The sequence below is a fragment of the Limanda limanda genome, chromosome 13 (assembly GCF_963576545.1).
Source record: "Limanda limanda chromosome 13, fLimLim1.1, whole genome shotgun sequence".
Lineage (NCBI taxonomy): Eukaryota > Metazoa > Chordata > Actinopteri > Pleuronectiformes > Pleuronectidae > Limanda > Limanda limanda.
The window spans coordinates 25,389,704-25,408,415 of NC_083648.1; the positions used below are offsets into that span (position 1 = coordinate 25,389,704).

The window sequence follows — 18,712 nt, forward strand, 5'->3', positions numbered from 1 at the left end:
GTTGTGGGAAATGAATGAGACCAGCCCAATTATAACATATGCACTTTCCCATACTCATGCAGAGGTCCACTCACAAACGGGTTCAGTCTTCAGTATTTTGCGTTTGTGAATGTGGCCAGAGACCTTCAACACATGGGATTAAGACCCGTCTTTTTGTAATGATAAGCCTGTGGCCAAAATATACATGCAATTGGCTTCAATAATCTCCAATTAGGTGATTTGCTAATCAGATTCATAATTTCTCCCTATATTACTGCTTATGTTTGCAGAGATGAGGCACAGGCATTTTTCTTTTACGGAGACATAAGAAAAAAATTTCTTTGATCACATATGATCAGTGTCTGTCAGTGTTAACTAGCTCCAGACGACAGTGAGGTGTTAGCTGGGCTTCAGTTGATTTGAAACGGAACCCCCATTTGAGTAGCTCAATGGATTTTCCATTACTTGTCTTGTTCAGTCACAAAAATGATTCCTGAACGTATCCAACCAAAGCTAATACCCAAATGCATGTATTTCTAACCTTGTACACTACTATTTGATGGGAACAGCCTGTAACAGTCGTGCATCCCCACTCCGGACCATTGGTTGGTATGAGTTAACACCACATTGTCTGGGTGGATTTCTAAACAGATCATGTTTATCCTGTTGTAAGAATGGTGACTATCCAGGTCACAGTACTCACATCTTTTAGCATTTTATAAAAATGTGTGTGTTGAAGGCCCTGCCCTCCTGTAACCACTGCAACACTATCCACACAGTCTCATGCAGAGAACCTACCATTTGGTCTCCTCCCAATTGTTGAGTTCATAGAGTAACTCGGGGGAGGGGGACCATTTGAGTACAGTTGTTCTCACCTACTGTGTATGTTGACCCAATCATTGCGTATAGCAAAAGCTTGGGTGTGAGCAGTGATCTAATCACCTGAATAGAATGGAATTTGCATGATGAATGTGTGTTTGCTGGGTTTGTGTGTGCCCCCCCCCCCCCCGCTCTTTTCTTTGTTTTGAAGCTGGGAGGGAAAAAAGGGTGTTTTCACATACCCCTGTGTACCAATCAGCATTTAACACCTGAATTACTTGTATCATAATCTGATAACAGTTGTTGGGTTGTTTGGTGGCTTTCTGTGAGTTTGTTAAAATGACAAATCACGACTAAAGGTACAGTATTTTAGTTTATCAAGTCTTGAATATCAGTGTTATAGAAATATATATTTTTCCATTCGTTTCAACCATCTTCGAAGTTGAAATTAATGAAAAATCTTCACAGTAAAGGTGGCTGTGGTATGTTTAGCAAATGCAAATTAACAATACATATAATGGTGAAGAAAACAGGTTGGACAATTGGCTCAGTGTTTCCAACATAATTGGCTACTTGTGGAGAGGAGAATAGCAGGGGCCACAGTTGTTTCCATACAGATTTTGATTTTTCCACTGCAAATAAATACAGATATTCTGAGTGAACACTTTGACGGATGATTTTGTCATGAGTTAGACAGAGCCGTTCACCGCCATCAAAATACCAGACAAACATTTTCTTTTGGAAGAATGTTGTTTATCTCTCACTGGCAAAGTTCAGGGGCTAAAGGAGGCTCATGATGAAACAGCACTTTGAATTACATCCTTATCATGATGGGGGTGTTAATGCACATCAGTCTGACTCAGAGTCTCAGTCTTCAGTTGGCACTCAAAGCAAGACGAGCTAACACGAGGGCCCTATGAGTGATGATATAATACCTAAGATATTCACACAACCTGTACAGTACACTATCTGCTGGGTTAAAGATAAGGCCTGGGTACAGTGTCTGGAGAGCAAAGGGCAGAGTGACAACTTTCCACAGTGATATGGAGGGTGAGGGGGAAATGTTTCTGGGTTTATGTCTTATGGGGATAAGTAAATGCTCTGAATTACAATAACAGGGATACACCCCCTGTCACACCCCCTGTTAAATAAGTGTGCTTGTGGGCCATTGTATTTATCAAATGGAGATTTATGGCTATGTGTTTTCATCTGTGCAAAGCGTTGAGTGAAAGTAACTGATACATTTTAGTTTGTTTTATCAGTGAGAAAATATTTGGGATGTGATCTGCACATGTGTACTCCGGGTTAGATTTCTGATGTGCTGACTTTGCAGCCAAGACTGAGTCACGTCATTCACTTTTTTCCGGCAGCTCTCTATTGTCCTCTGCTGGCAGAGCTTCTCTTTCATAATTACCTGTTCTCTTACCCAATTAATCCTCAGACTGTAGTTTCAGCAGCAGCTCCAGTACCAGGGTAACTATATCCTCTGGCTTTTCTCTGGTCAACAGAGGGGGGGAAATACCATCTATATATTGCACTTTGTATGATACAGTGATGGCATTAGTTCAGTACTTTACATTATATGTAAAATTGACCAGTTAAGATCTCTGCTTTCAGCTTTACTGTAATGAATGCAGCTATACTGACAGAGAGGGTGCGGCCAGCAGGGAGATGGATGTGGACAGCTTCTCATAGTGGGCCTCAAACACCTGCTGCCTTCACGTACAGAACCCTGCCTTCATCTGGACGCTGTGGGAAAATGATAGCAAACAACAGCCTAAGGGCACCTGATGTCGTTCTCAGTCTTGTCACTGGGGACAAACCTGGAACAGACAGTTCAACAAGGTGTAAATGTTCTCGCAAATGTGATTACACTGTATTAAACAAGTTAAGCTAAAAATGTCAAAGCCGATAAAAATTATTTTTGGAGATACACTTTGACGTTATTCAACTTAGAACTTATTTGTTCTGTTAACTGCAAGTAACATTATTTTACATGACCGTAACAAATTTCACTTAGCAACTTACAAATTAGTTAAACCTGTATGCTGTACCTGCTTGGAATCTTCAGTTCATACATGACCATATGGTTTATTCATGCTTTTTATGGTCAAGCTGCATGTTTATACCTTATTGTGCAGTTTCAGCTGCACTGTTACAGAAACATAGGGCCTCATTCAGGGTCATGTTAATTCTCCAAATCTACAGCAGATGGTGTTAAAGTGCATGTGTTGCTCTCACATGTTCCATCTGCAGTGAGGATCATGTGAAATTTCTTATTCTATGGCGAATGATTAACAGCTCAAAAAGCAGCACATTGAAACAGACACTCGGTGCTTGAATCATGTGTCAGTATATCTTATAATTAATTTCTGGGACCCTTGCATTAAAATCCATGAATATGGTAAGCCCACATCATGTCTTGCTTATGTTTGAAGGTCTCTCTGAACCTGCTATCACATACTGAATAAAGATGAACTGCTTTGAAATGATTCCTGATCTACGCCTTTAAAAGCTACAAAAGACTATGGGAGATAAGGTAAGGAATACTTTATGTACCGATAGGGAAACTTGCCTTGGGCTCCAGGCCAATGCGTCATAGAACAAGTATCAGAATACACATACATACAAATACATAGAACCTACATGTATCACAATACACATAGTCACACACACATACACAAGTACATGCAACCTAACTGTATCACCCTACACATGCATCCTACATTCAGAAGTGTGTAGTAAACACGCTAACATTCACCTGCTGGGTGTAAACCAGTGGTAGGCAGTGGTGTTATTGATAAGACACACACTTATAAATACTTAGGTGTGCACCCTGACCACAAACTGGACTGGTGTGGTAATACAAATGCCCTCTACCGAAGGGGGCAGAGCAGGCTCTTCTTCCTAAGGAGGCTGAGGTCATTTGATGTCTGTACTGAGTCAGTGTTGGCAAGTGTCCTGTTTGACACGGCTGTCTGGTGGGGAGGGAAAACAACAGACAGGGAAACCAAGGAGCTGGACAGACTGATAAGAACGGCTCGGACCAGGGATTGTGGGGGAGAAATACACAAAGAATAAAGTGCAAGTCAGAGGAGCAGCCACAACATACGGCTCATCTTGCTGCAGTGTTTTTTTTAGGGCTTTTATCATTGCAACCTTCTTAGTATTGATTTATTTGATAAATTATCATCTTTGCCTCATTTGTGTGCCTCTGTGTGAGCTATGGGATGTTTGACCTTTTTTACCATTGGGAAATCTATCTATCTATCAATCTATCCATCCATAAAATGTACCATGTCTGGTTTTGAGTGAACAGTGTGTGTGTGTGTGTGCATCACTTGTGTGTTTCTTAAAGAGGAACAGCTTTGGAAATAATTCAGGAAACTGTTGATCAACCTGTAGATTTCATCAAGTCAGTTTGCCTCACAACAGACAACTGTTGACAAATCAAACATCTTAAATAACTTAAATGTACACAACAACCAAAACACACAGGCTATTGACAATGTGAAATGTATATAAAAACACACAAGACTGCTATCCCAAATTCACACTGGAATGGTATATATTATATATATATTATATATGATATATTATATCTTTAACTTCATGCATGTGAAGATCACGTGCTTCAGGTCCAAAGGTCATATCGGGATATTTCCTGAGATTGTGAATAATCAGTGAATAAGTTTGCACAGGTCAGTATAGTGAGTAAAATAAAAAATGGACCATATAAAAATATATATATTCAGCACGAAGGAAGATGTGTTTCTACAGCTGACACCTGATGGAGTCAAATTGGGTTTGCATTAGTGCATGTGTCATTATTTTTTTAATTCATAGTATTGTTAAAGGAACCCTCTGTAAGTAAGACATTACCAGTCTTTATCAGTGACGTCACACTGCACACAAACTATAACTTCCTTTTGTGGCAGTTACAACAGGGTGTCCACAGAGTTGACCAATAAACCAAGTGACAACAGCCAAAGGCTCGAAGGCTCAAGTGCATGGCCTGCAATACGGCCTGCAATACAGCACAATTAAAGAGATATTTAGCTGTTTATAAGAGATCTGTCATCATGTGAACAGAAAAAGGCTTGTACTGTGCATTTCTCTTCAGTTAAAAGTGAAATGTTCTTCCATTGTGGATTTTTGCCAGGAGGAGGAGGGGTTCTGCAGTGTTGTGGAGTAGATAATGTTTAATAGACTGAGGAAGCCAATGGACATGTTTACCGACCTGCTGACACTGATCAAAGGTCTGTACAGACTTCAACGGGTCAGAAAAGTAAACTAAAAAGTGCATTAGCTTTTTTCATATTGATTACTTCATATTATATTTTACTCATCTAAGTAGCAATATAAAAATATAAAAAGAAAATGGTGTGAGCATTACTAGAAAAACAGTAAAAGTCCTATGTAGCCAAAATGGGTGATGTCAGAGTTCCATTATTAATATAATTTTTGAGGAGAAATATATAGGATGTATTTGAATGTTGTAGCTAGCTGCAGTAAAGCCAATTCCTTCATTTGTAAATTGCTGTTGTTAATAAAGCGGAATAAAACATTGTCATTCCCATGAAAAAAGGTTAAGTAGGAGTAAAAATAAAATGACAAGTACAAGTAACAATTTACATAAAATATATATCAAATTATGACTGAAGTGATATTTGAAATTTAAACTCTTAATATATTAACCTATTTTAGTTCATTGTTTTGGCAGGCCACTGTTTTCAGGAAACAAATGCTTGCAGCTTTACATCTGATACACACAGGGACATTTTTATTAAAAAAATAGTAAAATACCTAATTTCAAGAATACAAATATATAAAATGGAAAAGAACAGCACCACCTTGTTAATGACAATAAGGCACAAACACATGTGTATTTACTAAGTTAAACTATCTCGTGGCATTATAAAGTAATGTACAACAACTCTGAAACGCTTTGTAGTTTCTTCCCCATCCACAACCGACATAAACTTAGCATAGGCTGAAAGTAGCAAGCGAACATTAACTGTGAGGGCTGCTAAAGTAACTTGGGTTTAATTGTTTGCTAGAACAATGCGCATATTTGATTTAGACACTGAAGCAAACACCAAACCATAGGAACTGTTAAGAATCGTAACAATTTATGCTAACAATCGATGGAGAGGTATCAACCAACGCATTTCTGTCCTTATGGGTCTTATTCAATTTTCTAAACCTCAATTTTCTGATCTCAGTAAGGCCTGGGCAAATACCTGAGTAGACACCAATTAGAGGCTGCATGCTTTGATTTTCATTTTTATGATGTCATCGCACACACATCTCACAGAAAGTATTTTTAAACTAAAAAAATGCATAACAGTATTTAGATACAAAATATGATTCAATTTTCATCAAACCTATCACATACAAATTACAAAATACTATTTTGTATTTCAAATACGTATTTTAAATACCTGTATCATAAATACTGCCCATAATTGTGTACAATGAATAAAGATACCTACAATCACCTACTCCTAATGAATATATTACTGATAAAATTCTTCAATTACAGAATTGTTTCATAAAAAGGCCAGAATATCATGTCATAAATGACTAAAAAACGTACTTAAAAAAATAAGCAATGTTTGAATTGTTAAATAGTACATCCACACAGTAACATCTAGCAACACTCATGTACGGTTGGAGAATCTTTTTGGATGGCTGCCACACACATCATGTGTTTGTTTGGAGCATTGGCTACGCATGTGTTTAGAAATTATTGCTATGCATGTCCAAAATAGAGTATGTACAATAACAGTGGGTGTAGTATGGTGGAACGTTTTGATGACAAGATAAAAGACCAAAACTATATCCCAATTCAGGGGCTGAATCCTTCAGAGGATTCAATCTATGACGATGTCAACCCCTTTTCGGTTTGGCCCTTGTAGACTGCGAAGGATTTAAATTCCATCTGATCGACATCTTTCCAGCTCTCTAAACAGAGCAAACAAATTACATAGTTTGTACTTGAGACTTAAGCACCTCAAAAATGTCTTCCAGTGGTCTTCCAACAACCATGGTCGAGAGGACTTAACTCCAAAGGTCATCCCTCTGACAATTGTTCATTCAAGTCTTCTTGATTCATGGCGATATCAGCTGTTGGATGGGCGGCAATCTGCTGCAGGAGCTCCTCTGATTGAAGCAGATGATTGGTCCAGTCTCGACACACCTCCTCTATTTCAGGCCCCTCCCCTCCGTATTCTGGAGGTAGGACGGCCGGTGAGAAGAAGTCACTTAAACTGTCTTGGAAATTGGCACCATGCATATGGATCTAGAGAGAGACGTTAGTTGGCTTTAAGACATTTTTACTGTATATGTATGTTAAATGGAGTCTAAGGTCAGAGTCTGAGGCTACATCCCTACTACTACATTTTTGTTTGAGAATGCATAATCTCTGCTTCAGATACGCGTTGTCGAGCCGAGAAGTTTGAAAACGCTGCTGGCCACAAAAACTGAACAGCTTGCTGATTGGTTCATTTCAGGCACAGCATAGCCTTCCCTAATTTATCAGGCTACAAAAAAATTACCCTGTCCAGGAAGGTAATGTTAGGATTTCAAATGTTTAACTGTAGTCTGTGCTGACAGAATTCTAAACAAATAAAGATAGAAGCATTTCAAATTATATTTGTACTCTTAACAATAAATTTATGAGTAGTTTTAGCTAGATATTATGCCTTGTACAAATTATTTAATAATAACCTTTTCCTTCCTAATGTTTAATCTACAAATTAGAAATGTGTGTGTGTCACAACGATGGTCTGATAAGTTCTGGAGGTCGGACAGAGTGACTTTGTTGACTTCATTTTGTGACATTGTTTAGTTTCGAGGATCCGAATGTTTACACAGTCAGATTTGTTTTGATATAGCTGAAACATAATATTCTTCGCTTTGCTGGACAACAGTTTTGCCCGTCATGGCATCTGCTGAGTCAAGGCCTTTCATGAAGTAAACCGGTTGCCGAGCAACTATAGAGTCATTGGGAGTGACTCCCTGTCTACTTCCGTATTCCAAAAGCCAGGAGGATGGATTACGCCTTCGCACTTCCGAGGAGGGAGGAACGAAGATCTACTGTTATAAAATGGACAGACGCCGGATGTTCGGGGCGCTCTAATACGACTAACGTACTGGAAGCCCATTGCTTTGCTGATCCATAACCTGTTCATTGCCTCCTAAATAAATACTAGATTGATCAAACCGAGTTCGGCTCCTCTTCTCTTAAAGGATAAACGAACACGCCTTAACAGTAACAACCAAAGTATTAGTCTCAGCTACCAGTGTAGAACACAACAATGCTAATCAAATACAAGACAGGGGATTAAAACTGTTACTGAGCCAAAAGACTTGCATGGACAGAGATTGTTTTAGAGTGAAAACACCTTTTTTGTAGTGGTATGGATATAGCCTGAGAAAAGAAACAGATATTAGAATAATAGGGCTAACCCTTTGTTTGATCTTATCTGGCAGGAAGGGACGAATAATGGCAAAGACCGTCCAAAAGAACATTGGCTCATTGACCAGATGAATTCCTCTGACTTTCAATGGAAACGATTCCTGATGACAAACAACCCCCACCCCCACACACACATACAAACAAAGATGTAAAAACAATGTTAAGCAATCTGACAACTTGATCAAATCAGTCAATCAGTTAAATTGTAAAACAACATGAAATGATGAATAATGTTTTTTCAGATTAATCACACAAGACAATGAAAGACAATAACTCAAACTGCCTGATGATCTTAAGCAGACATATTAAGTTAAGCAAATTGGCCAATCAATTTATCATTGAAATATCCTGTGGTGCAACATATCAAAATGTAATTGTCCAAGGGCTGAAGATCTTCAATTTAGTCCTTTAATTGGTCAAAGACACATGTGACGCAAAGTATTAAAGCAGGTGAGGAGTTAGAGGCCTACCGATAGGACAGAGGATATCTTTTTGGCGATGGAAGGGTTAATCTGCATGGCATGGCCTAAACACCACCCCTGTAGGTCAAATATAACCTTCAGACCCCGCCTCTGCGTCTGTGTCTCCATGCAGATGATCTCTGATGTCATCAGGCTGACCTGGAACACCTGGAAGGCCGACCAGTCTTTGGGGTTCCACTGCCCTGCAGACAGACAGACAGACAGGCATACAGAGACAGAGAAGCAGACGGACAGACGGAACAAGATTATTTGTGAAATTACTCTAGCTTATCATACTGTAGCTTTAAGCTGTTAGCTAAAGACAGAGTCTCACAACTGTCATTGTCCACAGCACCTACACAAGATATATAGGATTTGTGGGGTAAAACAATCATCTTGGTATGTTTGCATATTGCTAATCAGCACTACACAGAATGCTTCTGAGGATGGGGGTGATGCCATTAGTTTTAATTAATTAATTAAATTTTGATCTAATGATGGTGTTAAATGGTAAATTGTCTTTATTTATACAGTACTTATCTGGTCTTGATGATGAGAAAAAGCACTTTACAGGACAGTTTTTGTCATTCACCTATTCCCATAACATTCATACAGTGCAAATACTGTATGTGCAGCACTTTCTTTATCACACACGCCGGCCAAGCCATCACAGGGCAATTTAGGGTTCAGTGTCTTACCCGGGATCGGACCGACGACCCTATGGTTTGTGGACAACCGGCTTTACCTTCTAGCCACAGCTGCCCTTAATGGCCTTAGGTGTGAGGTCAGAAGACAAAACATTTGATCATTTCTCCTGGATGTCTATGAAATTCATGTCAATCCAGAAGCATTTTGGACTCTACCCCCTCCCGAGGGAAATACTCTTCAGCTGCTTAATCCTCCATCATGCTCACCAGCTCCTTGCTAACTATGTTGTGTGCTGTTTGGAACTGAGCAGCTAACAGAATTAATCAGCAAGCTTTTTCACCTTTCCTAAAAATGAGATTGATGAGTGCTAAGGTCTGGGGATATGAAAGTAAAATAATGACCAATTACATATCCACTTAGTAGTTTGAGCCATTGCAAATATACAAAAATACTAAGTAAATTTTTCACAGTACACAAATGGAGATTTGGTGGGAAACTTGAATTGAAACAAAACTGTGTGTGTTTTGCATTAGATAATACAGTTGAGTTGTTTTGTATTTAAAAACTGACTGAAACTGAATGAGGTGAGTGGCACAGACACGTGAGGCCTTGACGAATACGATTCTGAGGGATGGCCTGAACAAATTGATAAACTTGAAATCAGTTCCTATTCAACTTTCAAGGAGAGAAGGGAGATGCAGCATGTGGGGAGGGGGGGGGGTAATATTAAATACAGAGTTCAGCTAAGAGAAAGCTATTTAGAAGAGAGCTGCAGACTGGGACTGTTAAATTGAAAACTGTAATGAATTGGGCAACAAAACACATGAATCACGCCCATAGATGCACAGTTTTGAGTGTGATGGTGAATTTAAAATGTGGGTGTGACTCACTTGTATCTGTCACTGTAGTATGGAATTGCATTGATGTGATAGTTAACATTGCATACAGTACACAAATGAACTAGAATTGCCACAATGCTTTGTATGTCTCCATCGACCTGTGCAGTTTCTGTGTACATATTTCTACATACTTTGTTGTACCATTGTACCACACTGATTCTTGAGACATTGGACATAAGGTTTCAAAGTTGTGTCCCCACTTTTTTTTGAAACCGTCAGACATTCAAAAAAATATACTAAAATCGTGCAATATTAGGGGCAGCAGTCACTCTGAAGGAAGTTTATAGTTTTAGAAGATTTCAAATCTTAATGTAAATATTTCCTGTGTCACAACCATGATATCTCAACACCGTCTTCCAGTTTCAGAGGACATTGTTTAGAAGTAGGTTCTGTTAGTATCTAGCATCAAGCTGAAAGAAAATGGCTTCTACATGAACTCCATTTGATTTGTGGGGCTTAAACACACATAATGTTGAAGGCACATTGACACATGTAATCTGTCTCACGGAAATCTTTATAATTTAAAAATATACACATATTGAAAGTAGTTTTCTTCTGTCATTCCTGGTGAAAGTTTGTTTTTGTTATACCTTTGCTAAGTATAATGAGAGTGAAAATGTATTTGGTGTCTGATGGTGTTGATGACACAAAATAAGTGATGGCAAGGCAAAAAGCAAAAAAGCAAAAAGTTGGGAGGTTGTATCAAAGCATAGCTCAGTAGCCTTGTATACAGTTTAATCTGTCTGAGCATAAGGTTTTATTTTTTTCAATATTGGATCCTGTTTTGTCAAGAATCCGTGACCAGATGTCATGAAATTCCCCCCAAGCAATGTTGATATATCACATTCACAGGGACGTGAGGTGCATCTTTGAGTCCAAGTGAAAGTTTGTGCCAAATTTGAAGACATTCCCTTAAGCTGACCTTAAAATATCATGTTCAAGAATAACAGAAACATGCCTTGACCTTTGGCTACCGAATTGAAAACCAAGTTCAAATGAATGCTTGTGCCAAATGTGAAAGAATTCCCTCAAGGCATTGCGCAGATATCACATTTAAAAGGCAAAACTCCTTGAGTCTAAGTAAAGGGTTGTGCCACATGTAATGATTTCCCTTTTGGCATTGATGAAATATTTTGTTCAAAACAACACAAGGCCATGTGACCTTGATCGTTGACTATGATTGCACCAAGACTGCTAGTTATACAATGTGCCTTCTCACATATTCTACTATTTTTTAAAATTATTTTAACATTAAAATTGTCAGTGCTGCTCCCTTCATCTCTATCACACATTTTCTTATGTGTAAGGCAAGGCAGGTTTATTGGTATTGCACATTTCAACAACAAGCAATTTAAAGGGCTTTACATAAAATATAAAAAGGCTTCATGTGAAATTGTAAAAGCAACACAGGACACTCTCAAACCTGGAGTGATATGATCCACTCTCTTGGTGTTAGTGAGGACTAGAGCAACATGATTTTCAATTGGCTGCAGCTTTCTAATGTTTTTTTTTTAGAGAGACCTGTAAACACAGCTTCACTCTGGTCAAGTCAGCTGAAGATAAATGCATGGCCAAGTTCTTCAATATTCTGCTAATACATACAGTAAGTCATATAATCCATGATATGTTCTTAAGGTGGTTATACGATGACTCTGTAATTGTATTAACATGGCTGTTAAAGTTAAGGTCTAAGTCAATGACTACACCAAGATCTCTGGCTTGGTTTGTGGTTTTTAACTTCACAGATTCAAGCTGACTTTGATTTGTGGGCCTGTGCCAGATAGTCCTACCCAGTTTTTCAGTCGGTCTAGACTGGGGTCCACTGGGATGAATGCAGCACTGAGATCCAGTAATACTGAGACTGAGACAATGTTCATATCTGTGTTTATGCGGTTGTCATTTAAGACCTTGACAATAGCAGTCTCAGTGCTGTGGTGTGATCGAAGACCTGACAGGACAATTATTTACCTTGCACTTTGATATGGAGGCACTGACTGCTTGTCTAATTTTCTGCATTTTGTCAATGAACAAGGAGGCAAAATCATTGCAGGTTCTGGTGGATAGAAGTTCAGAAGTAACTGACACAGGAGGGTTTGTTAGCCGGTCAACGGTAGCAAACAAGGCACCAGCATTATAATTGTTTTTGGTGATGATGTCAGAGAAGAAAGCCTACCTTGCGTTTCTAAGTTTATGATGATAAATGTGAAGTTTCATAGATTTCATAATGAGCATGGAGGCCACCAATGTTCATCTCTCTTTTTTCTCTTCTGAGCAACGTGGCAATTCTCCATTGAGATCTATTCTTACCAGAAATGACCTTCATATTTTTAGGAGCAATCGCACAAATAACTTTTTTTATTTTAGAAGTGATCTACAAGGCACAGTATCATTGTCACAGAGTAGGGACACCATATTAATCTGAGTCATCCACAAACTAAGTGACATGTCTGCCTTCATTCTGGCTCTGACATTTGTAAGTGTATAATTCCTCAAATAGGAACCCTGTGAAGGTCTTGTGGTTTTTCTCTGCATGTTACCGCATATGTGCAGAGTTGCAAAGGGAACTGCCTCTGTGTTTGTCACTACATGCACCATAAAGGCCGGCGCATGCTTCTGCGTTTTCACGGGAACGGAGACGCAAGAGCCCTTCCGGGCCCCTCATGGCCCTTCCTACGTCCTTACGTGCGTCGGCCAATTTTTCTAACTAGACGGCAAAGCCCCGCAAGCGTCACCCGGCCGCGAGGGCTGTGATTGGTCTGCTGACTACATCATTTCCGGAGTCGCATTTCCGGTTCATGCCCGGAAACCACGGAAGATTTAGAAGAACGAATATGGACCAGATAGAAGAGCACTTGGCAGAAGAGATCCGACACTATGTCCACTAGTATAACCCGTCACTAACCGGCGGATTTTTCCGCCAGAAAAAGGCTCTGAGGAGCCGCCGTGGCGATGTAAATAAATCGCTCTTCTTCGTGCAACACACGAAGAAGAGCCGACTTCGACAAAAAACATTACTGCGCCTAGTGTTCTGGCGGGGAATTGCATGGCAACACGCGCAACGGTTGGAGAACCATGAATGACAACGAGTCCTGCGTTACAGCTGCGTGCCTGCGGGCCCCTGACGACGCAGAAGCATGCGCCGGCCTTAAGACATGACTACATGGAGAAGTTATTTTTACTCCTTTAGTTTACACCATTTGGTTTTATGGTTTTGTTGCTTCCACCAATCCCTCCCCTGTGACATACAAATGCTAAACTACACCATTTAAAAACAGCTGAATACATCTTTCATGTAATACCTTATTTTGAGATAACTTGTTATTAAATGATACATTCAACCAAATTGAATGGTTCATTATAGTAACCTGCACAGCAAGCAAATCAAATTTGATAGATTGATTGATTTCTGGGCTGCATTTTTTCAGCAATGATGTTTGTACTTGTGTTTGACAGACATGGGATTTTCAACATAACTTTACAACACAAATGTCTTAACTATATTTCCAGATCAGTGGTTATTTTCGTGTCCAGTGCTCATATTGTATGAATTGCAATTGCACCCATCTGAGCAGCCAGGGATGTTTTGGTCTTAAGGTAAGGTGTGGTCAGGTGCATTGTTGGTGCAGTGCTATCTTGAAGCAGCAGAAAGCGTTGACGCAACAAACACCTGGTCTTAGTTCAGTGCTGCATGTATTCCAGAAGTATATGATTCATCATATCGCAGAAACACTCTGCTTGTACAAATTAACTGACAGCGCTTCCTCTTCATGTTACACCCAAAACAAGTGACTCACAGAGGCACTAAACTCAACCTCTTTGGACCATGCTCTAGTGGAGACGCTTTTTACTGACGTTGAACTGACAAGATTTGAACTTCACCTAAACAAACTTGTACCATCTTCTTCAACCCTTGAGCTTATTACCTTTTTCCCATCTAAGAAAAAAAAGTGCTGCTAATAGATGTACTGTATGAGTGTGTGTTTTAATGGGTAAATTGCAAACTGTACTATAAAGTGCTTTGAGTGGTCATCAAGACTAGAAAAGTACTTTAAAAATACAAACCGTTTACCATTTATTTGTGTAAATAAATCCTCCAACTGCTGTTGCTTCAAATCAAAAGAATTTAACAGAAAAAACACAGGGATTATTTTATTGTGAAGCAGCCACAATAAACATAATGTATTTGTCATATTGCAAATATTTTTGAAAACCAGGACAGACATTTAACAGATTAAAAATGTAAATGATTCTTTCATTTCTGTCTCATGTTACGAAGATATTTAATGTGTTGTTATACCTAAGTATTTAGCTAAAAAAAAACAAAGTTAAAAAGACAAATTTGCTCGATACAGTAATAGCATAACTGCTTTGTGTACTGACCGATCCTATAGATGAGCACCCTGCTGCCTGCATGGTCCCGCTGTGGAAGGACGGCGTGATATGATGTGCTGAGGAGGCCCAGCACAGAGGAGGGAGACAGACAGCCGCTGATCTCAGGACTCTCCCTCCGCCACCGCTGATAGTTCAGTAACAGCTGCACAGGACACATGCAATGTACAGGGACATGAGGGAAACCACAGGAGTCTACTGTGCCTACATGACCTGTGACTGCAACTGAAGCAGTGCCTTAAAGAAGACATGTGCTGTGTGCTTCTGAGACAAACCCTCAGAGGAAATGTCCCTGCCACTGAGGAACCCAGGGAAAGAAAACTACCAGCTCAAAGGGATAGTTCACCCAAAACAAGAATTTTCATTTTGGGGTGAACTATTCCTTCAAAATGTTCAGTTGGAATGAAGGCAAAGGGAAAGAGCTGTTTGTTTCACTCTGTGTATGTTTACTACAGCCACAGAGCTTTGACCCACATGGCTGAGCTCCAGCTGCTTTCAAATGCAGACGAGCGCCTCACCCTCTCTGCTGAGCTCCCAACTGAACACTCTGCATGGAGCACCGCTTTAACAAAACTGTTTACACACAGCACTTTAGGAATATGTTCAGACTGTAAATACACCCCTGGATCACTGGTTTTTTTTAGAGACATATTTGTTTTCCACAGTCACACTTCTTTTACCAGAGAATAGTTACTCACCTGCTGGCTGCCTGCTAATTCAAGTACTGGACTGTGTGTCTCAGCTGTGCACTTTTGCACAAATAAACACACCATTTGTTTTTAGAGTAGCTGATAGTCAATGAGAGTACACAGAGGCAATAAACAACTTACAATTGAGTTATTGTTTGCATGTATGACTGTTGTGTGTTGGATGACTGGTGAGGAATGGGTTGAAAGAAAAATGCTCAGAGTTAGGGGTTCGACAAAATATTAATACGGCAATATATCCTCGCTCTGACTCATGAGATGTTATTATCGATATGCAGGTGCAATATATCTATATTATGAAGTTATATTTATATACCATTTGGTCTTTAGCTAGTTTATGGCCATTTTACAATGGAATGATGCACATGTAGACATTGACAAGTCACAGTGTGTTTGACTAAAGTGGTAAGATAAGACTTTAAGCACTTTTTGTAAATTTCTTTATCTCTGTGTCTGTGAAACTGACCAAATTGAAGTGAATAAATACACAAATCCTGTACTTCACCTCTTTAAGGGCGTTAACTTGTGCCTAGCTACCCTCACAAAATAGTCACGTGACACATATAGGTCAAAGACGATTTTACAGATATAATCTTTACATCACTAAGAGCAAACATTTTCAGTGAAAATTATTTTTTTCTAAATTTTCAAACATAAAAAGCTACCACTGATAAACGAATGCATTGCAACTGTAAGGGCAGTCCACCTCAGTCAAATTATAGAGGAAACTGTTTGCCATCATTTGCACCATCATTTAGTCATTTACAGAAGATAAGCAGCGCCCTGGATTCTGAACTCACCACAGCACCAAAGTTGTTCTCATTTAGGTTGTCAGTGACTTGAGGATCCATACTGATGCCAAGCAGGCTACAATACTGGTTGATAGTTCAGTGTTCAACACTGTAGACTTCATTTAACAGGGTTGAGAGCTGGGTACGTCTGTGTGACTCAGGGTTTCAGATCAAATCAACGTGATGATGTCATGGTTATACTTGATATGATGTACTGAGTCTCTCCTGTTCAGTCCTCACATGCTTCAGCAAACAGACGGCCACTCCACATTTCACTGTTATAACTAAAACATCAGCACTTTAAATCCACTGCTCTACTGCCTGAAGGACATGAATCTCTGGATGTTACAAAACTTCCAGCAACTCAACAAAGAAAATACCACGGCGCTAAAGCCGGTGCATCTGATGTAAAGGCTCACAGGCAGCTTTGTGCATATATGGAGTCCCAGTCTCTTATCTAACAGCTGACCAAGTCAAGATCTGGGAGATATCGTTGTTGCTGACCTAAACCTCTGTCTAATAACATCACCAACTTAGCATTCTATCACCTTAGAAATATTTCCATCTTAGACATTTCTGTTTTATTTTCACATTGAGTCACAGTGAACTTTGCATGCACAGAACTTTTAACCAGTTCTGTGCATGTATGAATGTGTTTGAGTGTTCATGGGCTCTCTCTTTTTATTTATGTTATCATCTCTACTCTAAGGTTCAGTCATTCTGTAAAGCAGTATGGATGTTACACAGACACACGCACACACACACATTACTAATATTTGAGATTTACAGTATTTGAGACATTGTGTGAAGTGTAAACTGTCCAGCCTGCAGAAGATGAGTTGTCATGTGTGTCTTGGGGTTATTACATTAAAATGTGAGCACATAACTGCTGCTCTGTGATTGATCATCCACACAGCACACACACAGTGGACTGTGGTCCGCTTCCCTGAACAGTGAACAACAGCCCAAACTGTCATCAAGTTACACTCAAGTTCTTGTTTAACGTCTCAGACTCTCTACGGTCACATAGTGTTCTTTCTCCTGAGGAAGATGAAGATGTGGTACCTTCAGACAGCGCTCCACGTCGAAGTCTCTGGCCCGCAGGAACTTGAGGAGGAAGCCGCGGGAGAAGCTCCTGACGGCGGACAGCTCGCTGCTCTGCAGGGCTCTCTGCCTCAGGCCGCTCACATGCGGGTCCAGCTGCTCCGAGGCGTCCGGGAGATCACTGAGCTGAGGCCCGTTCATGTCGCTACCTGGTCCGGTCACATTTCACTGCTGCCGATGGGCAGCTGCTGGATGACGAGGGGTGCGGGGGCTGCAACTGGAGAGTGGGTGTGTGTGTGTTTCTGTGAGAGAGAGAAAGAGAGAGGGAGGGAGAGAGAGAGAGAGAGAGAGATAGAGAGAGAGAGAGAGAGAGAGAGAGAGAGAGAGAGAGAGAGAGACGTCTCTCAATCAAGTAGGTTACCATGAAAGTACTCACTCAAATACACTGAACTTAAGTACAAATGTGTGTAACCTGTTCTTCACTGGAGTATTGAGTATAATGTGTCTATCAGGAGGATGCACATGTTGTTTTCCTAACGGTTTCTCCCAGCAGCTGTACAGATGTGAAGCTGTGATCCAATGACCCACTGAGCCCCCAGGAGAGCAGTCACTTGACCAATCACAATGGTTTCTCTCCCCCACAAACATTTCCTGTAGACGAATACAAATGTCAGATATACAAACAAATCTAACGTCTATGACAAATGGATGCATAACAATATTAATTTATTTTGTACAATGTTAGTACTTTGGTTCACTAACACTGCTCTCATGCTCCAAATATTTTCAGTGAAAAAGCTCCAATAAACCCACACTCTACTTCCTGTTTACTTCCCGGTCTGGCTGCTGATGAAGCACTGAAGGTTATGGGTTCCTTAACAGAGTGAGGAGTTTCATTATGGGAATCGCCTCTGTGACCAACTAGGGAAGCTCCGATGACACCGCGTCCGTCATTGACAGACAGGTCGACCATATTACCACTGTTGGCCAGACCCTCATTGATCTTTCTGAGCCGGTTTCTTTCCGTGTCCATGCAAGGAGGGATGTGATGGTGAAACACTTCACTCACATTTATGTGAGTTTGAGCCAGCCACTGAAAATCTCTCATCATCAGAAGCCCCAGGTGTACAACAGACATCACTGATGCCATCAGGCCGAGCAGGCGCAGGCATAATCTGACGAAGGCGGCTTTTCCCAGTAGAAAGAGGGAGAGACATTGTGTGAGACGCGCTGACTTCCCCTCCGTAGCGTGACGTGATATGAGAGCGAGTTTATTTTGGGGCCCAGATATTATGTGCATTGTAGGGTTGCACTCGGCTCTTTGCCCAGTTCATGCTGAACCCGAGAACCCTGAGATGATTGATCACCAAAGCGGAGTCCCTGACTGCCTGTTTGTAGGAGTGAGAGTGTAACGGATGTGGACTTGGAGAAGGACAAGTGACTCAGGGGTTGATTTCCAACTCTTTTATTATTGTAGAAAACATTGATTTGC

The 18,712-nt window shown here is 40.2% G+C and overlaps 1 protein-coding gene across 1 annotated transcript; it reads right to left on the reverse strand.

Annotated features, from left to right (window-relative positions):
* Positions 1-5,559: 5,559 nt before the first annotated feature.
* ttpa (tocopherol (alpha) transfer protein) lies at positions 5,560-17,522 on the reverse strand. Its single transcript, XM_061084430.1, has 5 exons — positions 17,242-17,522; positions 14,670-14,823; positions 8,752-8,945; positions 8,272-8,382; positions 5,560-7,102 (listed from the first exon to the last, which is right to left on the reverse strand). Exons 1-5 carry the CDS (start codon positions 17,419-17,421, stop codon positions 6,875-6,877), a joined length of 867 nt encoding a protein of 288 aa, XP_060940413.1. The 5' UTR covers positions 17,422-17,522; the 3' UTR covers positions 5,560-6,874.
* Between the last annotated feature and the right edge of the window lie 1,190 nt (positions 17,523-18,712).

Excerpts from the sequence above, each read along its gene's own strand:
- ttpa (XM_061084430.1), bottom strand. The coding sequence starts at position 17,421 with ATGAACGGGCCTCAGCTCAGTGATCTCCCGGACGCCTCGGAGCAGCTG. Across the intron at positions 8,946-14,669 it reads GGTGCTCATCTATAGGATCG|GGCAGTGGAACCCCAAAGAC; the intron begins GTCAGTACACAA and ends GTCTGTCTGCAG. Across the intron at positions 8,383-8,751 it reads AGATATCCTCTGTCCTATCG|GAATCGTTTCCATTGAAAGT; the intron begins GTAGGCCTCTAA and ends GTTTGTCATCAG.